Here is a 21,698-nt window from a genome sequence, read left to right on the forward strand (position 1 = left end):
CTGCTTGCTCAATAAATAGCAGTGAAGGCCTAAAGCACCTTCTACTTCTTCACAGGTGCTCCCTGAAGGCTCCTTGCCTACCCTGGGGGATGTGATTACCTCTAGGCTGGAGTGAGGTGGGGATTTAAATTAAAGCATAGAAGTAACACAGGGTGAGGGAGCTTTGGGAATGGTCCTGGTGCAGCCTAGCTGGAGTGGGGGTAAGGGGTGCTCTGGGGGATGCCTGGAGGCAAGTAATGATGAAAGGTCCTGGAACAGAAGCTGGGGAGGACTGGGGTGATAAGGAGAGGGGTGAGGGGCATGGGTGGGCACGGGGCAATGGGACTTTGCTCCAGCAGGAGCCTTTGGGTTTGGGGACCCTGCAGTACCTCCAGAGGGGAAGACGTCTACTGCTGTGAAGGAGGGATCCCACTCAACAGCCTGGGAAGGGGAGGTGATGGGTGTCATGCTCAGGTGTTCCCCTGCCCCAGAATCCTGGAACTATGTTAATTCCTGGCCTGTACATATAGGATCGATCCTAGGATAGGATGGGTGGTAATATCAGATGGTGAGGTACCCACCAGCCTCCCAAGCTCTAATCCTACCCCAGGAGCAAAACACCGCCTTGCCTTTCCCCAGGCAGCCCCTAGAGCACTGGCACCATGCTCAGCCTTGTTTGGCTTGAGGCTGCAGAGACCAGGTGCTCCTGGGTGCCCGAGTGCTTTAGGTGCTCGGCAAAGCCCCTTTGTCCCCAGTGGGGCACAGGGGACACGACTGGGGCAGCCCCAGGCAGGGAAGCATGACTCAGGAGGGCAGCATCTGGCTTTTTGCAGCCAATTCTGACTCTGTCCCAGCAGCTGCAGCAGCACAGTGCCAGCAAAAATGGGATGAAGGAGAGAAAAAGCCCTTTTAGTTGCTGAAAGCTGGCGGCTGGGCTGGATCTGGGATGGGGAGCAGGGCAGTGGGAGCTGCATGCTGCCCAGGGAAATGGATCTGGGGTGAAATCCCCCAGGGTGCCGCTACCCTGCACAGTCAGGCCATGTGCTGCAGAAAAAAAAAAAGAGGAGGGAGCTTGCTAAAACTATGGGTGATAAGGGCTGTACACCTCCTGCACTGCTCTGCTGGGCCCTGTGCCTCAGCTCTCTCCTCAGCCCTTCCACAGCATCTGGGGTGCCCCCTTGGACCTTGTGCTGTCCCTGCACTACTCCAGCGCTGGTCTGGATTCAGCCGGAGTGCGATTCCCAGAGCCTGTGTTTTAGGTACCATCTATTTTTAGGATGTCAAACCTGCAGCAAAGACAAGGAGCAACTGCCAGTTCAGAGAAGTCAGTGTGAGAAGCAAGGATTTAAGGGAAAAACAAACAAAACAACAAAACCAAACAAAACCCACCCAAGTCTCTGCACCTCTGGGAACATCACATCAGCTTCTTTGTGCATAATGAACAAATCTTGGGACAGCTCATCCGTGCCACAGCATAACTGGCTCTGCTGAGGCTCGGTGAGACATGAACCACCTCAGGGCAGAGGCACCCCCAGCATGGGTGTCCCCCAGCTGGAACTGAGGTGAGAACTGATATTCTTGTTGCATGTGACCATGCTGCTGTTGCTATGGGCTGGCAATGCGTGTCCCCAAGCTTCGCCTGAGCTTGGCCTTTTCCACATGAGCCCTGTCAGCCCCCTCTAAGTTCTCTGCTCCATTAAATTTTAAATATTGCCTTATTAATTTTTAAGGAGCCTTGCTGCACGCAGGAGCTCTCACAGCATCACCCTGCACTGTTTTATGGGGTACCCAGCCCTTACCCTGGGTCTGGGCAAACGCTCAGGGTGAGTGTGAGGAGCTGGAGCATCCTTCAGCTGGGATTCTTCATGGCAGCTCCTGCCTGTCCTGTGCATATTTCCTCATCTGGTTAAGGGATGGGGTCCTCTGTGGGTGGGCTGGGTGCTGTGACAAGGAGAGCTGGTGGATGGGGGGGGTGTCCATGGGATGCTGGTCCCTAAGCATCCCTAAGGATGGCTGGAGACACACACACCCCCCTTCACCTCTCCATCCCACAGAGAAGGCAATTTTGGAGCAGAGATGCTGCATCTGGGGATGAAATCATCCACCTACTCCTACAGTTCTTTCCCCCCTCCCCGGTAGCTGGGCGTCCCCCCCCGCCGCGCTGCGGCGGGGGGGGACGCCCAGCTACCGGGGAGGAGGAGGAGGGACGCTGACATCACCGCCGGAGCGCGGGGCCGGGGCGGCCGGGCCGGCTCCGCTCCGCTCCCGTTCTCCGCTCCCACCGGAGGAGCCGCCGTGCCCGGTAAGGCTGAAGGGGCAGCGGGAGGGCTCTGGGAGGCGGGTGGATGGATGGACGGACAGATGGATGGCCCCGCGGCTGCTGCTCGTTATCCCTCCATTCATCCATCCCTCCATCCATCCCTTCATCCTTCTTCCGCGGGGTCCTGTGAGAAGCTGGGGGGCCAGCGGGTGGGCGGCAGCACAGCCTTTCCACCCGGGGGAGATGCCTCTCTCAAACAAATATTTCAAAATGCACACACACACACACACACACAAAAAAAAAAAAAAAAAAAAAAAAAAAAGGAAAAAAACCAAACCGCCCGAAAATCCTATGTCTCCATCCACCAGCTCCGTGCAGCAATGCCAAGCTGGAGCTGTCGGAGGGGAGCTGCGTGCAGCAGGAGGTTTCTTAGCACATATGCCTATTTTAAAAGCCCGTGGTGTGATCTCTTGCCCTACTTTCCAGACTCTTGCCGGTACTTTCCTTGTGTGCAGTGGCTGAGCCCTGCTGTGGGAGCTGGCTGGGAAACGGGAGCTGAGCAAGCTGCTGGGTTCTCCCCAGTGTTGGGGGGATGGGGGGATGGGGTTGGGGTCAAGACAGCAGTTTGGGTGCTAATGCGCTGCCTTTCTCTCTGGCAGAGAGAGGGAGGTTTCCCATGCCGTGCAGATGAGACTAGGCTGAGAAGAGGATGACGCATTGGTACCCAGCACCCCAGTTAGCCCCACTTGCTCCCTTCCGTTTGCCCTGGTGATGAAAAGGCTCCTTACCCACACCTGAGCCAGCCCTGCCAAAACCCAGGCACCAGCGTGGCTCTGCAGCAGTTTTGGGGCTGGGGAGGTCAGGAGCCCCTTTCCAATGCTGAGATTTTCCAACACTGAGATTTTTTAATTCTGCGTGTGCAGGGAAGAGACCATTCCCATCCCTGTGCGTTACCCCAGCTCGGCCATACCTACCCCAGGCCCCCAGTGCCCGGCCGGATTCAGGCAGTGTGACCCATGCCACACCATCACCATGGCCTCCTCGGATGGGCTGCAGTACCGGGCTCTCTATGAGTACCAGAAGGACCGGGAGGAGGACCTGGCCCTGTGCCCCGGCGATGTGCTGACAGTCAGCAGGGCTGGGCTGCTCAGCAGCCCCAACTACAAGGACGGGGACGAGCGCAGCCCCCAGGGTTGGCTCCATGGCCTCAATGAACGCACCAAAGAGCACGGTGACTTCCCCAGCACCTACGTGGAGTATCTGGGTCCCACACGTATCGTCACAACCGCCACCAAGGCCAGGCCACGGCCCTTGCCTCCACCACCTGCTGGGACCCCCACACCTTGGGGTAAGTGCTAGAGGAGCAGGAAGGTGGGAGTCCATGGGTGGGTGTCCCCTGCAAGTTGGCAAGGGTGGCGTGGAGCCCTGGTGGGTGCTTGCACTTGGGGTGGCTTGGTGAGGATCTACTCGTGGGATGGGGATACAGCCCCAGAAGGAGGAGCTGCCCCAGGAAGTATCTGTCCTGGTGCATTGATGCAGCCACAGGAGGGGTAGGGGGTGCCCAGAATATCACTCTCCCCTCCAAGGCAAAGATGCTGCAGGGATTGCTCCTCATCAGCATGCCAGGCTGGCTGCTGCGCCAGCATGGGGTGTCCAAGGGGTCTGTATCTGTGAGAACATGGGAGAAGATGCAGGAGCCCTTTGGCCCCCCAAGGAGGAGCAGAAAGCCCCGCAGTGGTCCCCAGGGACCTTTTTTCCAACCGCTCTTCTCCCCACCACTGCGGCACCCGATTCCAGCTGCTGTCAGTGCCCAGGCAAGCACTGGCCCCTGGCCAGGTCCCAGCCTCCCTGTCACTTCGTGCAAGCTGGGATGGGGGACAATCTTGGCATGTGGTGGGGTTGGTCCCTGCGGGGCTCCTCCATCCCCAGGCGCTGCAGCACAGGGCTGCGGGGGATATTCATCAGGGCTCTTCCTGATATGGGGACCTCTGGCCATTTCTGTGCCGGGATCTGCCGAGCTCGTGCAGCCGGCTCTGCCCTCGCCACTTACTGTGGCCAAGCACGTTGGGGTTGGGAGGGATTTCACAGCAGTTGCATAATGTACCCCCCCACCAAAAAAAAAAAAAAAAAAAAAAGCTAAGCAAATAAGAAACCCTCCTTCCAGCCAGGCAGAACCTGGTGATCTCGGTCACAGCCATGGTGTTCTCCTTCTCTGGGATGTGATGGAGCAGGAATTCTGGCTGTGTGGGCCTGGGGCTGGGAGAGCGGCATCGCCTTTAGCTGTGGCTGCCCAAAACCTGCCCAACTGCTGGTCGGGGGCCTTGGGCACCCCCCTCACCTGGCTTGGGACCAGATGTAACCAGAGATGCTGTTTCTCTCCTGGACTGGCTAGGCATTGGAGGCACCTTGGTCCCAGGTTTAGTGGGGCACTTGCTGATGATAGTCCATCTCCATCAAAAACGCAGTTCAAGGCCCCTTTGCCACTGTGATTTAAGAGGCTGGGGACTGCCTGGCCCATGGGCTGAGCACGGCAGGACTCAGCTGGCATGGGGCAACCCCTTCTCCCAGTGTATCCACCAGCAGGTGTGGGGCTGCCATGCAAATCCTGCCACTCAGCCCCGCCAACAACACGAGAACTGGGACCCCCTCTGCCTCCCCTCACCGAAATATGGATGCTCCTCCCTGACTGATGCTCTGAGTGTGCCAAGGCAGCCGCAGCAGCGCAGGTGAGGGTCAGTGAGCAGCTATATGCTGCCTTTGCAGGGGGCAGGCAGCCACTTTTCGGTGGTGCTTACCCTGCCAGACAAGGGGTTTGAGCCTCCTTCCCAGTCGAGCTTACTGGTGTGTGAGGAGCCCTCTGTCCCTGGCTGTTTGGCAGGCAGAGCCCTAGCAAACTCAGTGCTGTAGTGTGGACAACTCGGCAGACGGGAGCAGATCCAAGGCCTCTCCAGCCTCATTCACCAGGGAGAAGCGTGAAGCCACGTTCTTGCTTCTGCCCTTGCTGCCCATCACCATGGCCTCATGCCTGCCCCACACAGGGGTTGGTGTGAGATGTGCCCAGGGACCCCTGCCCGCAGGTGCCAGGGATGTGGCAATGCCCCACGAATCAAGGCACATCCCCAGCAGCAAGCACAGCCTGGCTGGAGAGTCTGGCCCATGCGGAAGGTCTCAGCACAGGAGCTGAGCATGCACTTGAGCGAGAAGAGAACTTAAAATGTCAAAAAAAAAAAAAAAAGTAAGATTGAATATTTTTTTTAATAGGGAAAACCCCCACTAAAATCAGGTCTTGAGGGTAGCTTGGGGAGGGGGCTGCCGTCTGCAGGACACGTTCTGGCTATGGCCCTGTGTCCAGCCCCACTGCCCAGGGGGACCTTCGGTGCTACCTCCCCAGGGCTGCCCCTGGCGTACCCCTCCTGGGGCAACGCCAGGGTGCACCCCAGCAGGGGACACTTGTGGGCCACAATCACGTCCTTCTGCAGCAGTGGAACAGCGTGTACTGTTTTAATGTCGGTTTAAACCCAAATATCTCAGCAGGTGAGATTGTCTTTAGAGTAAAAAAACTCCGATGTCCTCTTAGAAGAGAAGGGACTTTTTTTTTTTTCCTCCCTTTTTTTGGAAAATTCTTCCCATACTGTTTCCATTCCCAAATGGCAGTTCTGAGGGACATTTTATTTTGGCCGCCCGAATGGTTATTTTTCCGCGACAGCAGCACACCCCCGTGTTGTGCCCTCAGTGCCCACCGAGCCCTGGTGCCACCCAGGAATCCCGAGCCAGGTGAAGCTGCAGGGGGAAGATAAACACTGCATTTCCCAGCCATGCCCCAGAGCCAGGGCTGGATCTGCAGAGAGGAATGTGGTTGGTTTTTTTGTTTGTTTGTTTGTTTTTTTTTTTTTTTTAATTAAAAATGGTTCTGCAGTGGATCCAAGTCCCAAGGGAGTTCCCAGGAGCTCAGCAGCTGTTTCGCCCCTGCCTGGTTGTCCCAGGTGGCATCACTGCCACAAGGTGTCACCTCCACTTCACCAGGGGCTGGAGCTGATGTCAGGATGCTGGGGTCCAGCCTGGCACCCTGTTAGGGACAAGATGGGCTAAAGCTCCAGCCCGAGCTTGGGGCTATTCCTGCTCTTCCCAGCAAGGAGAAACAGATGGGTTTTTTTTCAGTCACCACCTTTTCCCTAAGCCATTGGCTTAGAGTCCAAAGCCCAGTTTTCCCTAACTAAAAACCCACCTGTGCAGTGGAGACATTTTCCATGGGCTCCCAACCATGTGCTTTGCTTTAAACCCTGAGATCTTCCTCATTCCCACCCAAGGCACCTGCACAACCCCGCTGGGTGGTGGAGGGGGACCCCTTTGCCAGGCTTCGGGGTCGCAGCCGTGCCCGGAGACCAGATCAGCCACCTATGAGCAGGTTTGCATCCCTCCTTGTTCTCTGCCAAGATCAGAGCCTCAATCCACCCGTTGCAGCCAGGTTGTGTTTTTGCAAAAGGTCAAAGGCAGCGCAGCCCTGCCAAAGTCCCTGGGTTTTTTTTTCTTTTTCATTCCTTAAAATTGTTATGGGTTTCTTGGCTTCACTGATGAGCTCCCTGCCTTCTGCCAGGCAGCAAAAAAGCAAAGACAGAATGAACTTAACAAAGGTGTTGGCTGGGCTGGAGTGCACCTCACAGTGGGGAAAAGTCACACTCAAGCTTTATTTGCTATAATTATATTTTTAAATATATTTCCAGCAGAATAGATCCACTTGCCACATAAACCAGGCAAAGACCTCTGGGCACATCAGCCTTTCCAGGTGCCATCCATACCCTGGCAGCTGCACACAGTTACAAAGTGCTGCAGCTGGTGGCAGCCCCTGCCAGCCCCCTGTCCCTGCCTGCTCTTCCCAGCCCCCTGCCCACTGCCTTCCCGGGGGGTTCAAGACCACTAACAAGAGAATGTGGGGAAAATCCCAGCACTGCACTGCCAGGGTCTCCACTGGGAGACCCACACAGGAAGGGTTTATCAGCTGGGGTGATAGGAAGGGAGGGAGGGAGGGATGCAGTGTGCCCTGGGGTAAGGACACCTGCTCTCACACCCTCCAGGGGGTTTGCTTCTCTCTGGCAGGGTCTGGGCTGAAGTGTCCTTGGCATAAAACCCAGGAGCCAGCGGCATCAGGGGATTTGCACCATGATAAGATTGGCCCATGTTTGGCTGAAGGGCTCCTCACAGGCTGGGGGAGGTCAGTGCCAGCCAAGCGGTTGGCTGAGTCCTCCCCAGGCTTGTGCTCAACCCTGTTGTAGACACCAGAGAATCCAAGTGTGTGAGAGCTGCAGGGAGCTATGCCCATGCTGGGTATGGATCTGGCTCTCCAACTCCTGCTTGGTGCCACTAAAAGCTGTGGGTGATGGCAGGGCCAGTCTCAGGGCCATGGGAAGAGAGGTGGGGAAGGGGCTTTGGCCTGAAGGGTCTCCACACTCATGGCCGGTTGCCCCCTGTGGGCAGGGCACATGCCCAAGCAGGTCTTGGCATCTCAGCGAGTGGCTGAGCCCCTGACAGTGGCTCTTACTGCAAAAAGAGGATAAAATAAGGGAGAAGTTCTCCAAAACAGGCATGAGCTGAAGCATTGGTTGTGGCTGTGCCAAAGCAGCAGCTTGATCCTGTCCTAGGGCAGCTGAGGAAAGAGTCTGGAATTCCTGCAGTCAAGAATTTCCAACCCCCTTCTCCCTGCCTTTCCACTGCAGGGCTCCCTGGGCAGGCAGAGCTCGCCGAGCACCCCAGCCTCCCCGAGCAGGCACTGTCGACCGTGGCCAGGCTCATCGAGGCGCTGGAAAAACAAGGTAAGGGCATCCGTCCGCAGGGCGTACGTGTGTGCACACGTGCAGCCACCCCCTCTGCCCGTGTTCGGAGATGCCCCAAGAGCATCGCTAGAGCCAAACCTTTCCCCGAACACCCCGGTATCCCCACAGGGTGGGCAGGGTGAGGGAGCTTGGTGGTCTCAATCCCTGCCTGGTTCCATCATGCTGGGGGGGAGGGTATGGGGCTCAGGACTGACTGCTCTCTCCTGGCTGCTCCCCAGGTCTTGACAGCGAGGTGCTCTACAGATCCGCCCCTGGTGCGCTGGGGGATGCTGAGCTGAAGCAGGCTCTTCTGGCGGGTAAGTCCCAGAGCCGCGTCCCTCCCCATATCCCCAGGAGGGAAGGGGGCTGTGGAGGTGATGCTGCCAGGTGGGCCATGCTACCCAGGGATGGGTTACTAGCTCCGACCTTGTTACGGCCCTAATTACAGCTCTGGAAGGCCCTGCCTGCATGCAAGGTGCAAGCCCTGCTCTGCTCCCCCGATACCCCAGGGGGATGCTGCCAAGAGGGATGCAGGTGTGGGGCTGGGACAATTCACTAGAAGCCATATTATTTTTTTTAGGGAGAAAAATATTTTGTTTTGCAAACCTCTAGGGTTTCTATCTGAGAAGCGGGTCAGGGAGAAAGCCTCTTGCGGGTGCGATAGGGAAAAAGGAAAAGGGGGGGGAAAAAAAGCTCATTCTTTAGGAGAACGGGAAACGTTTTGCAGAAAAACCATCTTCCCACCCCGCTCCTAAATTCACGGCTGGGATGGCACGGGGGCGTTGGGGACGTGACGGATCGATCCCGTGTTGTGCTCAAACCTGGAGGCGGGGGGGGGGGGGGCTGTGCCGAGCATCCCCACCCTCCCTGCCGGCCGCCGTGCCCAGCGGGCGGCACTGTGGGACCGGCCACCGCCCGGCCCGGGCACCGCGCACCCCGCCCGGCCCGGGGACAGCGCCCCGGGGGCTCGCACGGCTCGGCACGGCACGGCTCGGCTCGGCTCGGTACGGCACGGCGCGGCGGGGGGGCCGGCGGCTCGCCCAGCGCCGGGAGCCGGCGGCAGCCGGGCCGTGTTGCTGGGAGAAGGGCTGTGATGAAATCGCTATATTAAGCAACATGACCTCATCGCTTCCCCGCGCACCGGGAGCCGATTCCCCGCCGGGCGGGGGCCGGGGCTGCGGAGCACGAAGGGATGCAGGAGAGGAGATGCTGGGTGTCCCAGGGATGCTGCGGTGCCGCTGCCCCAGCAGGGCTCTGCTCCCCCCGGGGGTGACGGGGGGGCACGGTGCCCCCCAGCACCCCGCTCTCCTCCCCGTGCAGAACCCCTGGGGACGGCAGGAGCCGGGTGCCCTTTTGCACGGCCGTGTCCCCTGGCCCAGATTTCCCGGCTGCTCTCAGGAGGAGGTGAAGGCATGCGGAGAGCAATCCCCACGGCCCCGGCTGCCCTGGGCATGGATGCCCAGGCTGGGCAGGGGCAGCAACAACAGCAGCAGCAGGATGCTTTGCTTTCTGAGCACGCAGGAGCTACGGGTCCTCGGTTCTCCCCGCACGGCCGGTGCAGCATCCCCGGCAGGCACGGGGCTCCCCGGCAGCCCCACAGCAGGCCCTACCGGAATCCTGCCCAGCCTCGGGAGACCCCCAGCACAGGGGCAAAATCCATTGGCTTTGACAGAGCCTGTGGAGCTCTGAGCAGCTGCTGGGTCTGTCCAGATTTTCATCTCCCACAGCAGGTCCCAGCACTGGGCAGGGAAGTGACATCATTGTTTTCAAACCATTTGAAAGCCCTGAAAAATCCCTAACAGCCCTGAGTGACTTGATGCTCCCAAGCCCCCCATCTCCTCTAGGACCTAGATAAGCTCTTTTATTTAGCAACTCAGGGGGCTGCCCCATGTGCTTGCCAGCACTGAGCTGGGCAAAGCTGGAGCTCCTCAGGGCTGGCTGGAGGGGCTAGAACATGCCACTACATTTGCTAGCTCTCAGCTGAAAGGGCTGATGCTCAGCCCTGCCAGAGGGATGCTCTGCAAACAGGATGGGGATGATGTTCCTGTCAGGGCCAAGCATCCCAGCAGAGCCCAGGCTTGGCAGCCTACTGCCCCTGCCTGCACCCTCCTGTGGACCAGAGACCCAGCAGTGCTTCCCCAGGGCCCTGCTGGAGGCCATACTGGGCTGGGGAGGGCAGGAGAGGGAGTATCTCTGCTTTGGCTCCCATACAGGCCCTTTCATTGCATTTGGTGGAGTAAAACATCCCTGCCAAGAAATGAGAGTTTGCAGGCCCCATGCGAGAGACAGCAGAGGCGAGGGTCATGTTTCTCTTCCTCCCATGCTCCTGATGGTCCACCCCTCCAGCACCCCATCTCTTGCCAGCAGCCCGCCTGCAAAAGTCACGCTTCATCTTGGGGAACAGAGAGAAATCAGAGCTGGGGCTGGTGGTGACTGGAACCGAACCGCATCTTGGCTGGGGGGAAAACTGGATTCCCACCGGGGGTTTCAGCTTCCCTGCAAATACCCAAATCCCACTGGTGCTTGGCAGTGGTGGCAGGAAAACTGCTAGTGAATGCGAGAAAAAAGGAGCAGGGGCTGGAAAAGTTTGGGTGTTGTCTTTCTAACCCCCAAATCTTAATGTGTTGGAGAAAACAGGGTATTTGCTACACTGAAAGAGCATCTGAACTTCTGACGGGGAGGAAGAGGTTTCTCTGGAGACGAGGAGCCATGCAGGTCAGAGTAGTCCTGGCTGTCTTGTGGATCCCACGGGCATCGTGTCCCTGGGGCCGTAAGCTGCACTGAGTGAACCCTTTCCCCATCCATGGCCCTTTCGCAGCCCCCAAGCCAAACATCACCCAGGCTTTGGGATGAAGGTTTCCTGTCCTCATGAGGCTGTGGCCACACTGGGCACAGTGGACTTGGACATGGTATGGCTCCGCATAGTTTTACAGCCTGGGCTGAGCCCATTGCCACCCTGACGCTGGTGACGTCTTGCAGGACGGTGGCATTTGATGGCTGGCTAGAGCCTGTGCATCAAACTTGATATTTCCATGTTGGATGATGCAAGAAAAGTTAGTTATAGGTGAGAAAAAAAAAAAAAAAAGGCAAGCAAAGACTGAGCTCATTGATAAAGGAGCGGGGGTGGGGGTGGGGTGTTGTCAGTGAACCGAGTGCCTCCAGTGCCACCCAGCTGTGATGCCACCAGGGCTGGTGGGTGAAGCGCAGCCCAAAGGGCAGTTGGGCTCACAGCTGGCTCATGCTGGCTCCAGAAGAAAATTGTTTTAGGACGCTTGGTGCTCATTTCAGACCCTTATACCCTGAGGAGTGAGCGGGGCCATGTGACATCAATGAACACGAGAGTCAGACTCACATGGTGGCACTGAAAAAGAACTCAACAAGGAGCTGCAGCCCCACGGTGCACGGGGGGAACTCACCAAAGGGTTTCAGGTGATCAGCCAGCTAGGAGCCCTGCTGCAGCCGCAGGGAAAGAGGTGTGGGCAGAAAAAAGAAGAAAGTAGAGCTTTAAACAACAGCGGCAGGGTGCAGCACTGGTCCCGGCTGTCCCCAGTGCCCCCTGCATGCTTGGCTGCAGGACTGCTTCATGGCCTGAGGACATCTCTGTGCCCATCATGCCAGAAGCCACACGCTGACCCCAAGGGTTTGCAGCCCCCAGCACTCCTGTCCCCTGTGTGTGGCTCAGGGGTTGTTTGGAGTGCAGGGAATGGGGAAAATCACCTGCAAACCCCCCAGTGCCTGTGGGCACAAGGTGTACGTGACCCTTCAGTGCCCAGGGGTGATGTCTTCTCACCCCATGCTTGCTTGGGATCCTGCCCACACCCCTCCCCTGCTGAGATGTGCTGGGCAGCCTTCTCCTCACAGCTGCCACTGAACCTGGAAACTTGGGACCTTCTCTGGCCAGTGGCAGCAGAGCCAGTGGTGGGTGCTGGAGCCCTCCGGAGCTGAGGGACCAGAGCTGGGGGCGGATTGGCGCGGGGATGGCTGCAAAGTCCTGTGTGTAGTGGCCAGGTAGTGCTTTGCCACCACTGGGTAGGGACAGTCTGCATGCTCATCCCTCCTCCCTGATGGGGGATAGGGCACAGAGACGGTGCGGGGCTCCCCCACGCCATGGCTCTCTGGGTGCCCCGTAGGGCTCAGATGGGGCTGAACCCACCCAGAATAGTGGCAAAGCCCTGAAACCTGCCACCTTTTGGATAACCCATGCCCCAGTCTGGGCTCTGGGGTCCAGCTGCAGACACAAATACTGAGACCCTTCTCCAGATGCACAGGCACTGGGAAAAGCCTCCACTGCTGGCAGGGCCAGGCAGGAGCTGCCAGCACCCCGGGGTGCTGGGGCAAATCTGGAGGCAGCACGAGGTGGATTGGAGCCGGTGTCTCCAGGCGTGCCATCCCTGCGCTGCCATCGTGCGCGCTTTGATCTGGGGCTTCGTTGCAGAACAGTCTGCCTGGAGACACGCTCACGTGCCCGGGAATTAGGTCAAGTCTCGGTGGGGATTAGTGAGCGGTGGTGGGCCCCGGGGCTTCACTGGGGCTACTGGGAGCTGCTGCTGGGCAGAAAGGGCTGGGCTGGAATGAAGAGCAGACTGAGGGGGGCTCACACCGCTCCCCCCATAATTACAGTGTGGATGCCCAGGGAGGGAGCGCTTCTCCATCCCCATCCCTGGGATGCCAGGGGGGGCTGGATGCCCCTGAGGGCTCTGGTTTCCCCTGGCCAAGCTATTAACCCTACCATGATGACTTTACTCCCGAACACAAGGCGCCCTGGTGCCTGCGTGCTGCATTTTATTTATACCTGCAGTGGAAATAAACCCTGCATCGTCAGAGCCTGACAAGAGGCATGAGATCATCTCTTATATTTGGTGGTGATGAAAGAAGGGTAAATAAACTGCAGCAGCGCAGACGTCCCTGCCAGACCCATTGGGGTGAATTGGGTGAGCTTTTGCCATCCCCTCCTGTAGCTGCTGGGGAAACTGAGGATGGGAACTGCCCTGGGGAAGCTGAGGTGGGGGAAGGCAGCCTTACTAGGCACCCTTGAAAGGAGGTCCCAGTACCCCTGCCCTGGCTGAGTGCAGGCTGAGGGTATGCCAAGATGAAACCCAGCTGGAAGGGTGTTTGGAACTGCCAGGAGCTCCTGTGCATGGGCAGGGGTGTCCTGGCAGCTACCAAGTCCCCAGCACAAGATACCAGCGGGCTGGCTGAGAGGTGTTGCAATGATACTGGAGCAAAGCTGGGGAAATATTCCCTGGTTCGGTGCACAGTTCCCCTGTAAACCCCCACTGTGGGATGCCCAGGAGCCTCAAATGCCTGCTTAGGTATGGGGGATGTACAGGTCCTTGTGCAGGCAGCATCCGTGCAGGTGGGAAGGTATAGCCCCCAGGACTGGACAACAAGGGCATCCCTGCGGCGCCGGCTGGTGATTAAACCTTACAGGTCCGGAAGGGGTAGGGAAACTCCAAGTCAGTATTTAAGGCAGCCCCAGGTGTGGGTGGTTTGGGTGCCACTCTACCATGAGGACCATGCACCCAAGAGCATCAGGCTGTTGCCACACCTGGTGGCCAAGGTCCAGCTTAGCTGTAGGACTCCCTGCTGCACCCTGCTGCCAGAGGGGCCATGGGTGCTGGGCAGAGTCTGCACCCCATCACCCACACGCTGGCCAGGCATGTGGGCGCTGCTGTCACCTGTGGCCACACACAGGGGACAGCTGGTTACCTGCTCAAGCCTCATCTTCAAAACAACCCCCCCGCCACCTCCTCCATGCCACCTCTTGGCTAAACATCCTCCACATTTACCGAAACTCTGGGCTTACTCACGCCTCACCGGCTGGCTGCAGCTGCCGGGAGAGGTCCTGCTGCTTCCTGCCCAGCCTGACTCAGCCCAAAGCCCTGTCACCCCTCTGCCTCTGCTGGGATGAGGAGTCTCGCATCCTGGCAGGAGGAGGCTGGGAGCACCCATTGCTTTTCCCTCTGGGCCAGTGATCATCCTGTGCGCCCTCTCCCCAGCCCCAAGTTTATTCCTGCTTTTCATCCCCCATGGGCAGCGGATGGTCTCCACTGGTCCCTGGCTGCTTGCTTGCTCTGCTGGCAGGTCAGCAAGCGGGTTGTGTGCTGGAGGGGGTTGGTGTAGGGTTGAGGTTGGGGTTTTGGGGTATTTTCCTTCTATTTGTGGCAGGCGGATGGAATCCCTCTGTCATTCCTGTGGGGAAGGGATGGGAACATCTGGAGAGCAGCAGGAGAGCATTGACTCATCCTGCAGCATCATTAACTTCTTATAGCTGGTTATCATCTCCCTCTGATAAGGAGACAGCAGCATCGGTGGGGTCAGGCCGGCAGTAATTGGCTGGGAAGTCTCCAGGGTTAACCCTTCCCCAGCCTCGCCAAGCTGCTGGGGTGCAGCTGGTGCCCGGGAGCAGCTTGGAGCACCCCCAGCTGTGCTCTCAGCATCATGGGGAGCCCAGCTCACCACGGTGGCTGCAGGGGAAGGAGGGGAGCTGGGGCAGGAGAATGCCACTGCATCTCTAGGAGGATGCCATTGCATCTCCAGGGGGATGGGGGCAACAGGCTAATGGCTATTTCTAGCCAACATGCCAAGGAAATCGGTGCCATCAGCAGTCGGTCCCTCTAGCAGGGTGTGAATCCCCCTGGCCTCCCCATCATGCCTCTCTGGCTGTAAAGATGTTTTTGAGTCTCGCTTTGAAACCGGCTGAGCCTTCCCTTTGAACACCCCTCCAAGCTCATGCCTAATGATGCAAATGAGCTAATTAGGCCACGGCAGAGCCTGGGGCTGATCGCCTGGGGCCAGCGCCCTGCAGCGGCCCCTTCCCTGCACAGAAACAGCTTGTGGCTGCTCTCCCCAGTCCGCGCCAGCATCCTTAAGGCCAGTGACAAGTCCCTGCAGAAACCTCCACAGCGGGCAGGGGAGAGCAGCCAGGCTCGCCCTGGGTGAGGAGTTTGGGGTTTGCCCAGTGCATCCCACTGATGGGAGCAGCTGTCTGCAATGCAGCTGCTTGCCCAAGCAACAAGACTCCAAGACCCCCCAGCAGCATCCCTGGGTTTTAGCCACACACTTGCGGGGTTTGAGCCCAAAATGGGGGATGAAGCATTTTGTGGGATCCCTGACCCCGCTCTCCTCCCCCTGCCCAGCTGGAGCCAATCTGACAGCTCATTTCTGCAGGGCAAGTGTTAGCAAAAATGGGGACTTGGCTGTCATTCCCCTGAAAACCCCAGTAGAAATAACACTTTTGGCCAGCTGAGAAGGTACAAAAGTGTGGCTGGGAGATGGGAGCATCAGCACGGACCAGCGTGGGGCTGGAGTGCAGCAGGCGAGAGCTGGCACAGACCTGCCCCCCTCGAGGATGCCAAGGGCAAAGTGGCCCATGGGGTGATGCTGTGACATTGGGGGGTGCCAGAAAGGGAGCACCCACCTTTGCCCTGGGTCGCGTTTGGCCACGCTGGACAGCTGCCCACCGCAGCATGATGGCATCTCTCCCGGCTGTCCCCACACTGCCCCAGGGCATGGTTCCCAGGCCAGCCTGGTGCTTGGTCCTGAAAATGAGGTAGCGTCTCCAATGGCTGGGTCAAAGGCTTTGCTTTGGGCATTGGTCAATCTGTTTTCTCTCTGGTCTCCAAGCTGAATGGCAGGCACTGTTCATAAGGGACCCGCCATGGCTTCTCGTCCCTGAGCAGGCGGAGGAGGAGGTGGGCAGGCTCCTGGGCTCTTCTGGATACCCCTAGGAGAGGAAATCAAGGTCAAGTTGCCCCAAACCAGCCTTTCCCAGGTATCGGGGTGCTGCTCCCCATCCCAGCCCTGCTGACCAGCTGCCTCCAAAGCCTTGCCTTCAGAAACAGCTTTCCTCTGCTCTTTTGGCTTTATCACCCCAGAAGGGAGTGCAGCCACACACAGTCAGCTGAAATGGTCGGAGACTCAAGGCATTTTCTGCTGGAAAATTCTGGGCTGGGAGAGGGAGCATCTCCCAAAACAGCACCGATTTCAGTAAAGCTGCATTTAGAGGTAAAGACTCGGACAGGGGAGGGAAAGGGAGCCCAGAGCAGGGCAAGTCCACCATCTACTTCTCAGTCACAACACACTGGGCCATTTGAGACCTGCCTGACACATCATCTTCAAGAAAGTGCAAAATTTGCTTTTTTTTTCAATATTCTCATTTAGAAATGAGAAATTCAGTTCCATCTCAAACCATCTCAAATGATCCCTAATATCTTGGGCTTTTTTATTAATCCCCTATTCCCCCCATCCCCTCCCCAGATTTCTCCTACAAGGAGAATTTCAAAACATTGTGTTCGGCTCCAGTTCGAATCAAAGCCAGATTTTGAAACGTCCAGATCTTTGCAAAAGGGACCATCATTGTCCGGGCAGCCACCTCCCGGCTCGGCTGGGCTGAGAGAACTCCAAGACAAATGCATGAGGCAATATCACAGGGTGCTGAAAGGGCTCTTCCCCCTGGACCCTGGTGAAGCAATGTCCCCACGCCAGCCCGGCCACAGGGCCCAGACAGACACGTCCCTGCCAGACCGTGGGACATTTCTGCTCGCAGTGCTGTCCCTGTCCAGAGCCCTGGTCCCTGGAGCATCCTTTGCCACTTCCCCTGGGGCAGCTGCCTTTTGGAGATGGGAGAAGCGATGTCAACTGGGACATGCTCACAGCATTTGGGGCACTTCCACAGCATTTCAGGCTTTCTGGGGGATGACATGGGCCTCTAGCAACTTGCGCTGCCTGGGGGCCATCAGCCCGTTCCACGGATGCATTTTTCCAAGCAGTTCCTCCAGGGCTGGGGCTGGCACATAGTGTCTGACCCTGCTGGCTAGTGGGTCCCTGGGGCAGCCACTCAGCCCATCCCATGGTTAATATCCTGCAGTGGGACCCCAGTGGGATGGTGAAAGCCCTTGCTCACCACACTGGATGTATAGTGCACACAAAGCGGAGATGCTGCCTTGTGCTCTCCATGGGCACATGGAACTCAGGGTCAGTGGAAACTGGGGAAGGAATATTTGCTAGAGGGAGGGGTTGGCAGTGAAATCATGGGCTGCCACACCTGAGAGATGAGGGCACGGGTGATGAAATTGGTATCCATGTCCAGAGGAAGGGAAGAAGGCCCACAGGGATGGAAGAGCTCCGAGCTCTGCACCAGAGGGGCAGCACCACGGTCTAAGGGCTCCTGCTGGGTCTTTCCCTACAGATGCCTCAGCTGTGGACATGGACCTGTACGATGCCCAGACGCTGGCAGACACCCTGAAGTGGTACCTCCAGGAACTCCCATCACTCCAGATCCCTCCAGCTCTCTACACTGAATTGGTCCACATGGCTCAAGGTAAGCACGGCTGGTCTGCTGCCTTGCCCAGGAACTTTGTGGGGCTGGAGGAGCTTTGGGAAGCCCCTAGAAAGGTTCCCCAGCATCTCCAGGGCTGCTCCTGACCCCATCCCCTGCCTGATGCTCCATTAAGGGCAGATCCTGAGGACCACTGGGAACATCCCCCGTGCCGGAGTGGCACACCAGCTTTTGGGAGATGAACCAGGAAAGTGAAGGGGAGACCCAGTGGGCAGCTTCACCCCCGCCACAGCATGGTCCTCTCCTGCTGCAGTGCATGGAGGAGGAGGTGCTGCCTGCCAGGATGGGCGGCTGCCAAGGCTGGGTGATGCTGGCCCCAGAAGAAAGCATTATTATAATATTTTGGCTCTGCTGCCTGGGAATTTTTTACTGTAATCTTGTTAACTCTTGGCTTTATATGGGCATAGAAAATTCTCTGCTTTTTCAGCTTAGTGCCATTAGGAAGTGTCTTTAGGTCCCTGCAAACTTTCCAGCCTCTGTGCAAATGTATGAGACCATCAAGGTTTTGGTTTTATTTGATTTTTTTTTTCAAATAAACAGGGCAGGGCTCATATCCAGGTCAGGAGAGTTCACAGTCCACCCCAACAGGGAGCCTGGACCAAAACCCATTTCAAATGGGTCCTTGCAGAGCCACTCAGCCCCCGCACCAGCCCAAGGCCCTGCAGGCGTCACCAGGCACACATGAAGCCCTCGCTGTGTTGAATAGGACCTGAACCCCTTGCCACCTTCCAAACCAGGATTTCCCCTTTCACAGCAGCTCTGGTCTCACTGCCAGTCACTGTGGTATCCTCCATCCCCACTTATCGCCTCCCCATCCTAAGCCAGATTAGTGCCTGGGCAGATCATGCTCTTGGCTGCCTTAAGAGGCACTAAAAGATCACCCGTGCCAGACCAGCGTGACCCTTTCCTACTATGTCCAGGTGGGAAAAGGCCACAGGAACATCATGGTCTCCTGCAAGGCAGGAGGGACACACAGAGATGAGGGAGAACTTAGACCCTGTCCTCCCTGCCCTGCACAGAGCCAGAAGAAATCCCCCTGGGGCCAGTGGCACCAGGACGATGCCTTCTCCTCACCCATCAGAGAGAGGAGAAATCAAAGGCTGCTTCCTTTCCAAGGATAAAAACGCAATTAGGAAGCAATTAGCTGGGTTGCCTCGTTAAACAACTTCAAAGGGAAGCGCCTTTCCCTGCAGCCTGTGCCAGAGCAGGCTCTGCTCCTGGCACAAGGGGTGCAGGAGGAGGAGGGGGGCAGGAATGGAGGCAAAACTGATGAGGATTTCTCTGGGGCTTAAAAAAAAATAAAACCCCCCAAGTCTTTCAGGAGATGGTGCTGGTTTCTGGCAGTCTGCCTCGCAAGCAAGCTCCTTCTGCCCTGCTCGAGGCTGCGAGGTGGAAAACATCCCCAAATTCCCCCGTTGGCTGCGGACCTTCCTCCTGCAGCATCCCCTGGGTGCAAAAAGCAGCCAACTGGAGTGGGGGAGGCCTGGAGCAAAGCCGAACATCCTGCGGGAGCAGCTTGTTGGATTCAGGGGCACACAAGCACCCCATTTCCATCCCTGCTTCAGAGGGGATCCCAGGACCCCCCACCCCTCTGGCACACCCCAGCCCCAAGGACAGATGCCAGGAGCCAGCTGGGCATCAGCCAAGCCTCAGCCCTGGTGCAGAGCCGTGGGGAGCTGAGTCAGCCCCAGCCAAACTGGGCTTTGAAGCTGGCTGAGAGCAACACAGCCCTGGGGAGCTCCCCGTCTCCTGCAGATGAAAGGGCCAGGCCAAGGAGGGGATGATGGCTGGGCAGCAGCTGTTTCCCGTACGCAGGGCAGGACCGCAGTCCCAGGCCACTGAGCTCACAGCTCACAAGACCGGGGAGCCCTGGCCAAGGCTGCCAGAGGGTACCAGGGACATGGGGGACACTGGTGGGAACATCTCAGGGTTGTGGGCTGCTTAGGGCACCTGTCAGGGGGGTTCTGGAAGCATCACCTCTACAATGTGCAACACCATCAGGTACCTGCTTTTATTCACATGGGCAACTCGGCTGTCACTGGAAGTAGCTGTCCCCCAGTCAGCCCTCCCTGCTGCTGCGTTGCAGGGAATAAGAAAGACCACACTGGGTGGACTGCAGGGACCTTGCTACAGCTGTGCCTGTAGCTCTCAGACCAGGTGCAGCTTTTTTTCTGCTAAAAGACCTTATCATTCCCAGTGTGGTTTTTTTGCAGGGGAGGGCTGAGCCTTTAAATCCAGCAGATCTTCAAGTTGCTGCCTGTTTCCCCACCTCTGCTTTGCTCTGCCTTTTCTATGGCTTTGCTGCGTACCAGGGCAGGGCTCTTGCTGTTCTCTGTTGGAGCAGCAGCAAGGGGTGTTTATATGCCACCCCTGCTAGGTGAGCAGCTCAGCTCTCCATCCTCCCTCCCTCTCTGGCTGTGCTGAGAGGAGGAATGTGCTGAAGTTGCCCTACAGTCTGATCTGGGGCAGTGAGCGGGGTAAATGGGGCTGGCAGCCTCCAGTGAGAGGGGTCTGAGAGCCCCAGGGCATCAGCTCTGTGTGCCCTTGTGTCCCTGGAGTACCCACAGGTCCCGCAGCCCGTCTGTGGGAAGGGATGGGCTGCAAAAAAGCAGTCACGGCTTCTGGGGGAGAGGTTGAGGTCAGGGTTTTCCAGGGCTCTGCAGGGAGTAGAGACCCACCACAGCTTGTGCACTGGGCTCCCCTGAGAGGCAGGGGGATGCCCTAACCTCCTGAACTGAACTTTCTTCTCTTGTTTCCCCCTCTGCTGCAGAGACCCCTGGCCTGGAGGAGTGTGGCCAGCGAGCCAGAGCCCTGCTGGCTCCCCCAGCCCTGCCACAGCCCCAGGCGCTGCTCCTGCGCCAGCTCACCCGTCACTTCTGCCGCATCTGCCAGGGCACCCGCAGGAGCCGCCTCTCACCCCGGCTCCTCGGGGAGCAATTCGGGGAGCTGCTTCTCCGCCCTGCAGCATCCAGGTGAGGTGCCCCTGCCACGCGCGGGGTGGGATGGGCGAGAGCAGGATGCCCTTAGCCAGACACAGGCATGCTGGCCCCCAGCTAACCTGCTTTTGGGGGTGGCAGCCCACCAGCGGCTCAGTCACGGGGTTTTCTGATGGGGGTGGCCAGACCTGAGAGCCCCCATCCCAACCAATGCTCTGTTCTGATGGTGACCAGATGTGATGTCACACATGGGTCTGGAGATCCCGCAGGAGATCCATCAGGACAGCAGGCTGTCCCAGGGGCGTGGGGGTCTGTGGAGGGGCTGAGCTCCTGGCACCCTCATGGACCCTGCCTTCTCCCTGCAGTACCGAGGTGAGCCCTGAGCTCCGTGCAAGGATCCTTGAGTCCCTCATCGTGGCCGGCGAGGCAGCGGAGGTGCCAGCGGTCCCTGGTAAGAGATGCCCGGCTGGCGGCGGAGGCAGGACAGTGGGGGTGAAATCTGGGGAGGCAATAACAGCAGGGCTCAGGGCGGTTTCGGTGGCCTCTGTGGTGACAGGGAAATACCGATGTCCCTGTGGCAGCGCCTGGGCTGTGCTGGCTCCCTGGCCAGGCACGATGTTCCCATTTCCCTCCCTCCTTTCTCTTCAGTGAGACTGGGTTTGGGGCATTTCTTTGCAGCCCCTCAGAAGGTTTGCAGATGTTTTCTTGCTTAATGTCTGTGTCACTGCTTTTTGGTCCCAGCGTGGTGCAAGCAGGTCCTGCTCTCCTGTTTTGAGGGCTCAGTAGGTGTGGGTGCTCTTGGTCGTGGGCAGCTTGTTTCAGTGAGCAGGGATCTGGCTGCAGTCTGGGAAGAAAAAAATATTGACACAACTATAAAATGGCAGGATGGTGCTTGCTACGGGATCAAATCCGGGTTTATGATTTTTGACTTGCATTTAGTTTTCCTGTGTGCAGAATTGTGCTGTGTCCATTGATGCATTTCTTCTTCCCCCATGGGGCATCCCCTAGGATGGGCACTTGTCCCCCACCTCTCCATAACTGAGAAAGAAGCTGGGAGTGTGAGGTTTTCGGCAGGTGTGAATGACCCCAACTGGCCTTCACCCCCCCAGGACTGCAGTTTTGCCCCTTTTATTACCAGCACCTCTTTGCTCTTCTGCCCTGGGGGTTGAAGCCCCAGTCTGCTGCTGGCCACCTTCTCCTGCCATGTCCCTCTTGTTTGGTGGCATATCATGTCTCATTGGTGTCTAGAACCGAAGTGTGTGCCCCTTGTGCCCTCTGCAGCACTCCAAGGACAGGAGGCAAGTGGTCCATCTAGGCAGGGATGTACATGGAAGGGAGGAAGGGTGCTCAGTGGAGCACAGGCCACAGACCTTGAG

At 58.0% G+C, this 21,698-nt stretch overlaps 1 protein-coding gene across 2 annotated transcripts in view; it reads left to right on the top strand.

Annotated features, from left to right (window-relative positions):
• Nucleotides 1–352: 352 nt before the first annotated feature.
• Nucleotides 353–21,698, top strand: part of LOC308071125 (phosphatidylinositol 3-kinase regulatory subunit gamma) — a 95,643-nt gene continuing 74,297 nt past the window's right edge. Inside the window, exons 1-7 of one of the 2 annotated variants that reach the window (XM_080406065.1) lie at nucleotides 353–2,959; nucleotides 3,163–3,587; nucleotides 7,951–8,046; nucleotides 8,286–8,363; nucleotides 17,237–17,368; nucleotides 20,157–20,358; nucleotides 20,688–20,773. In XM_080406065.1, coding sequence (XP_080262191.1) covers nucleotides 2,949–2,959; nucleotides 3,163–3,587; nucleotides 7,951–8,046; nucleotides 8,286–8,363; nucleotides 17,237–17,368; nucleotides 20,157–20,358; nucleotides 20,688–20,773 — 1,030 coding nt within the window. In that variant the 5' untranslated portion in view covers nucleotides 353–2,948. Of the gene's footprint in view, nucleotides 3,588–7,950; nucleotides 8,047–8,285; nucleotides 8,364–17,236; nucleotides 17,369–20,156; nucleotides 20,359–20,687; nucleotides 20,774–21,698 lie in introns of both variants that reach the window. The other variant, XM_080406064.1, reaches the window with a different exon arrangement.

The sequence above is a fragment of the Falco punctatus genome (assembly GCF_963210335.1).
Source record: "Falco punctatus genome assembly, chromosome: 11".
NCBI lineage: Eukaryota > Metazoa > Chordata > Aves > Falconiformes > Falconidae > Falco > Falco punctatus.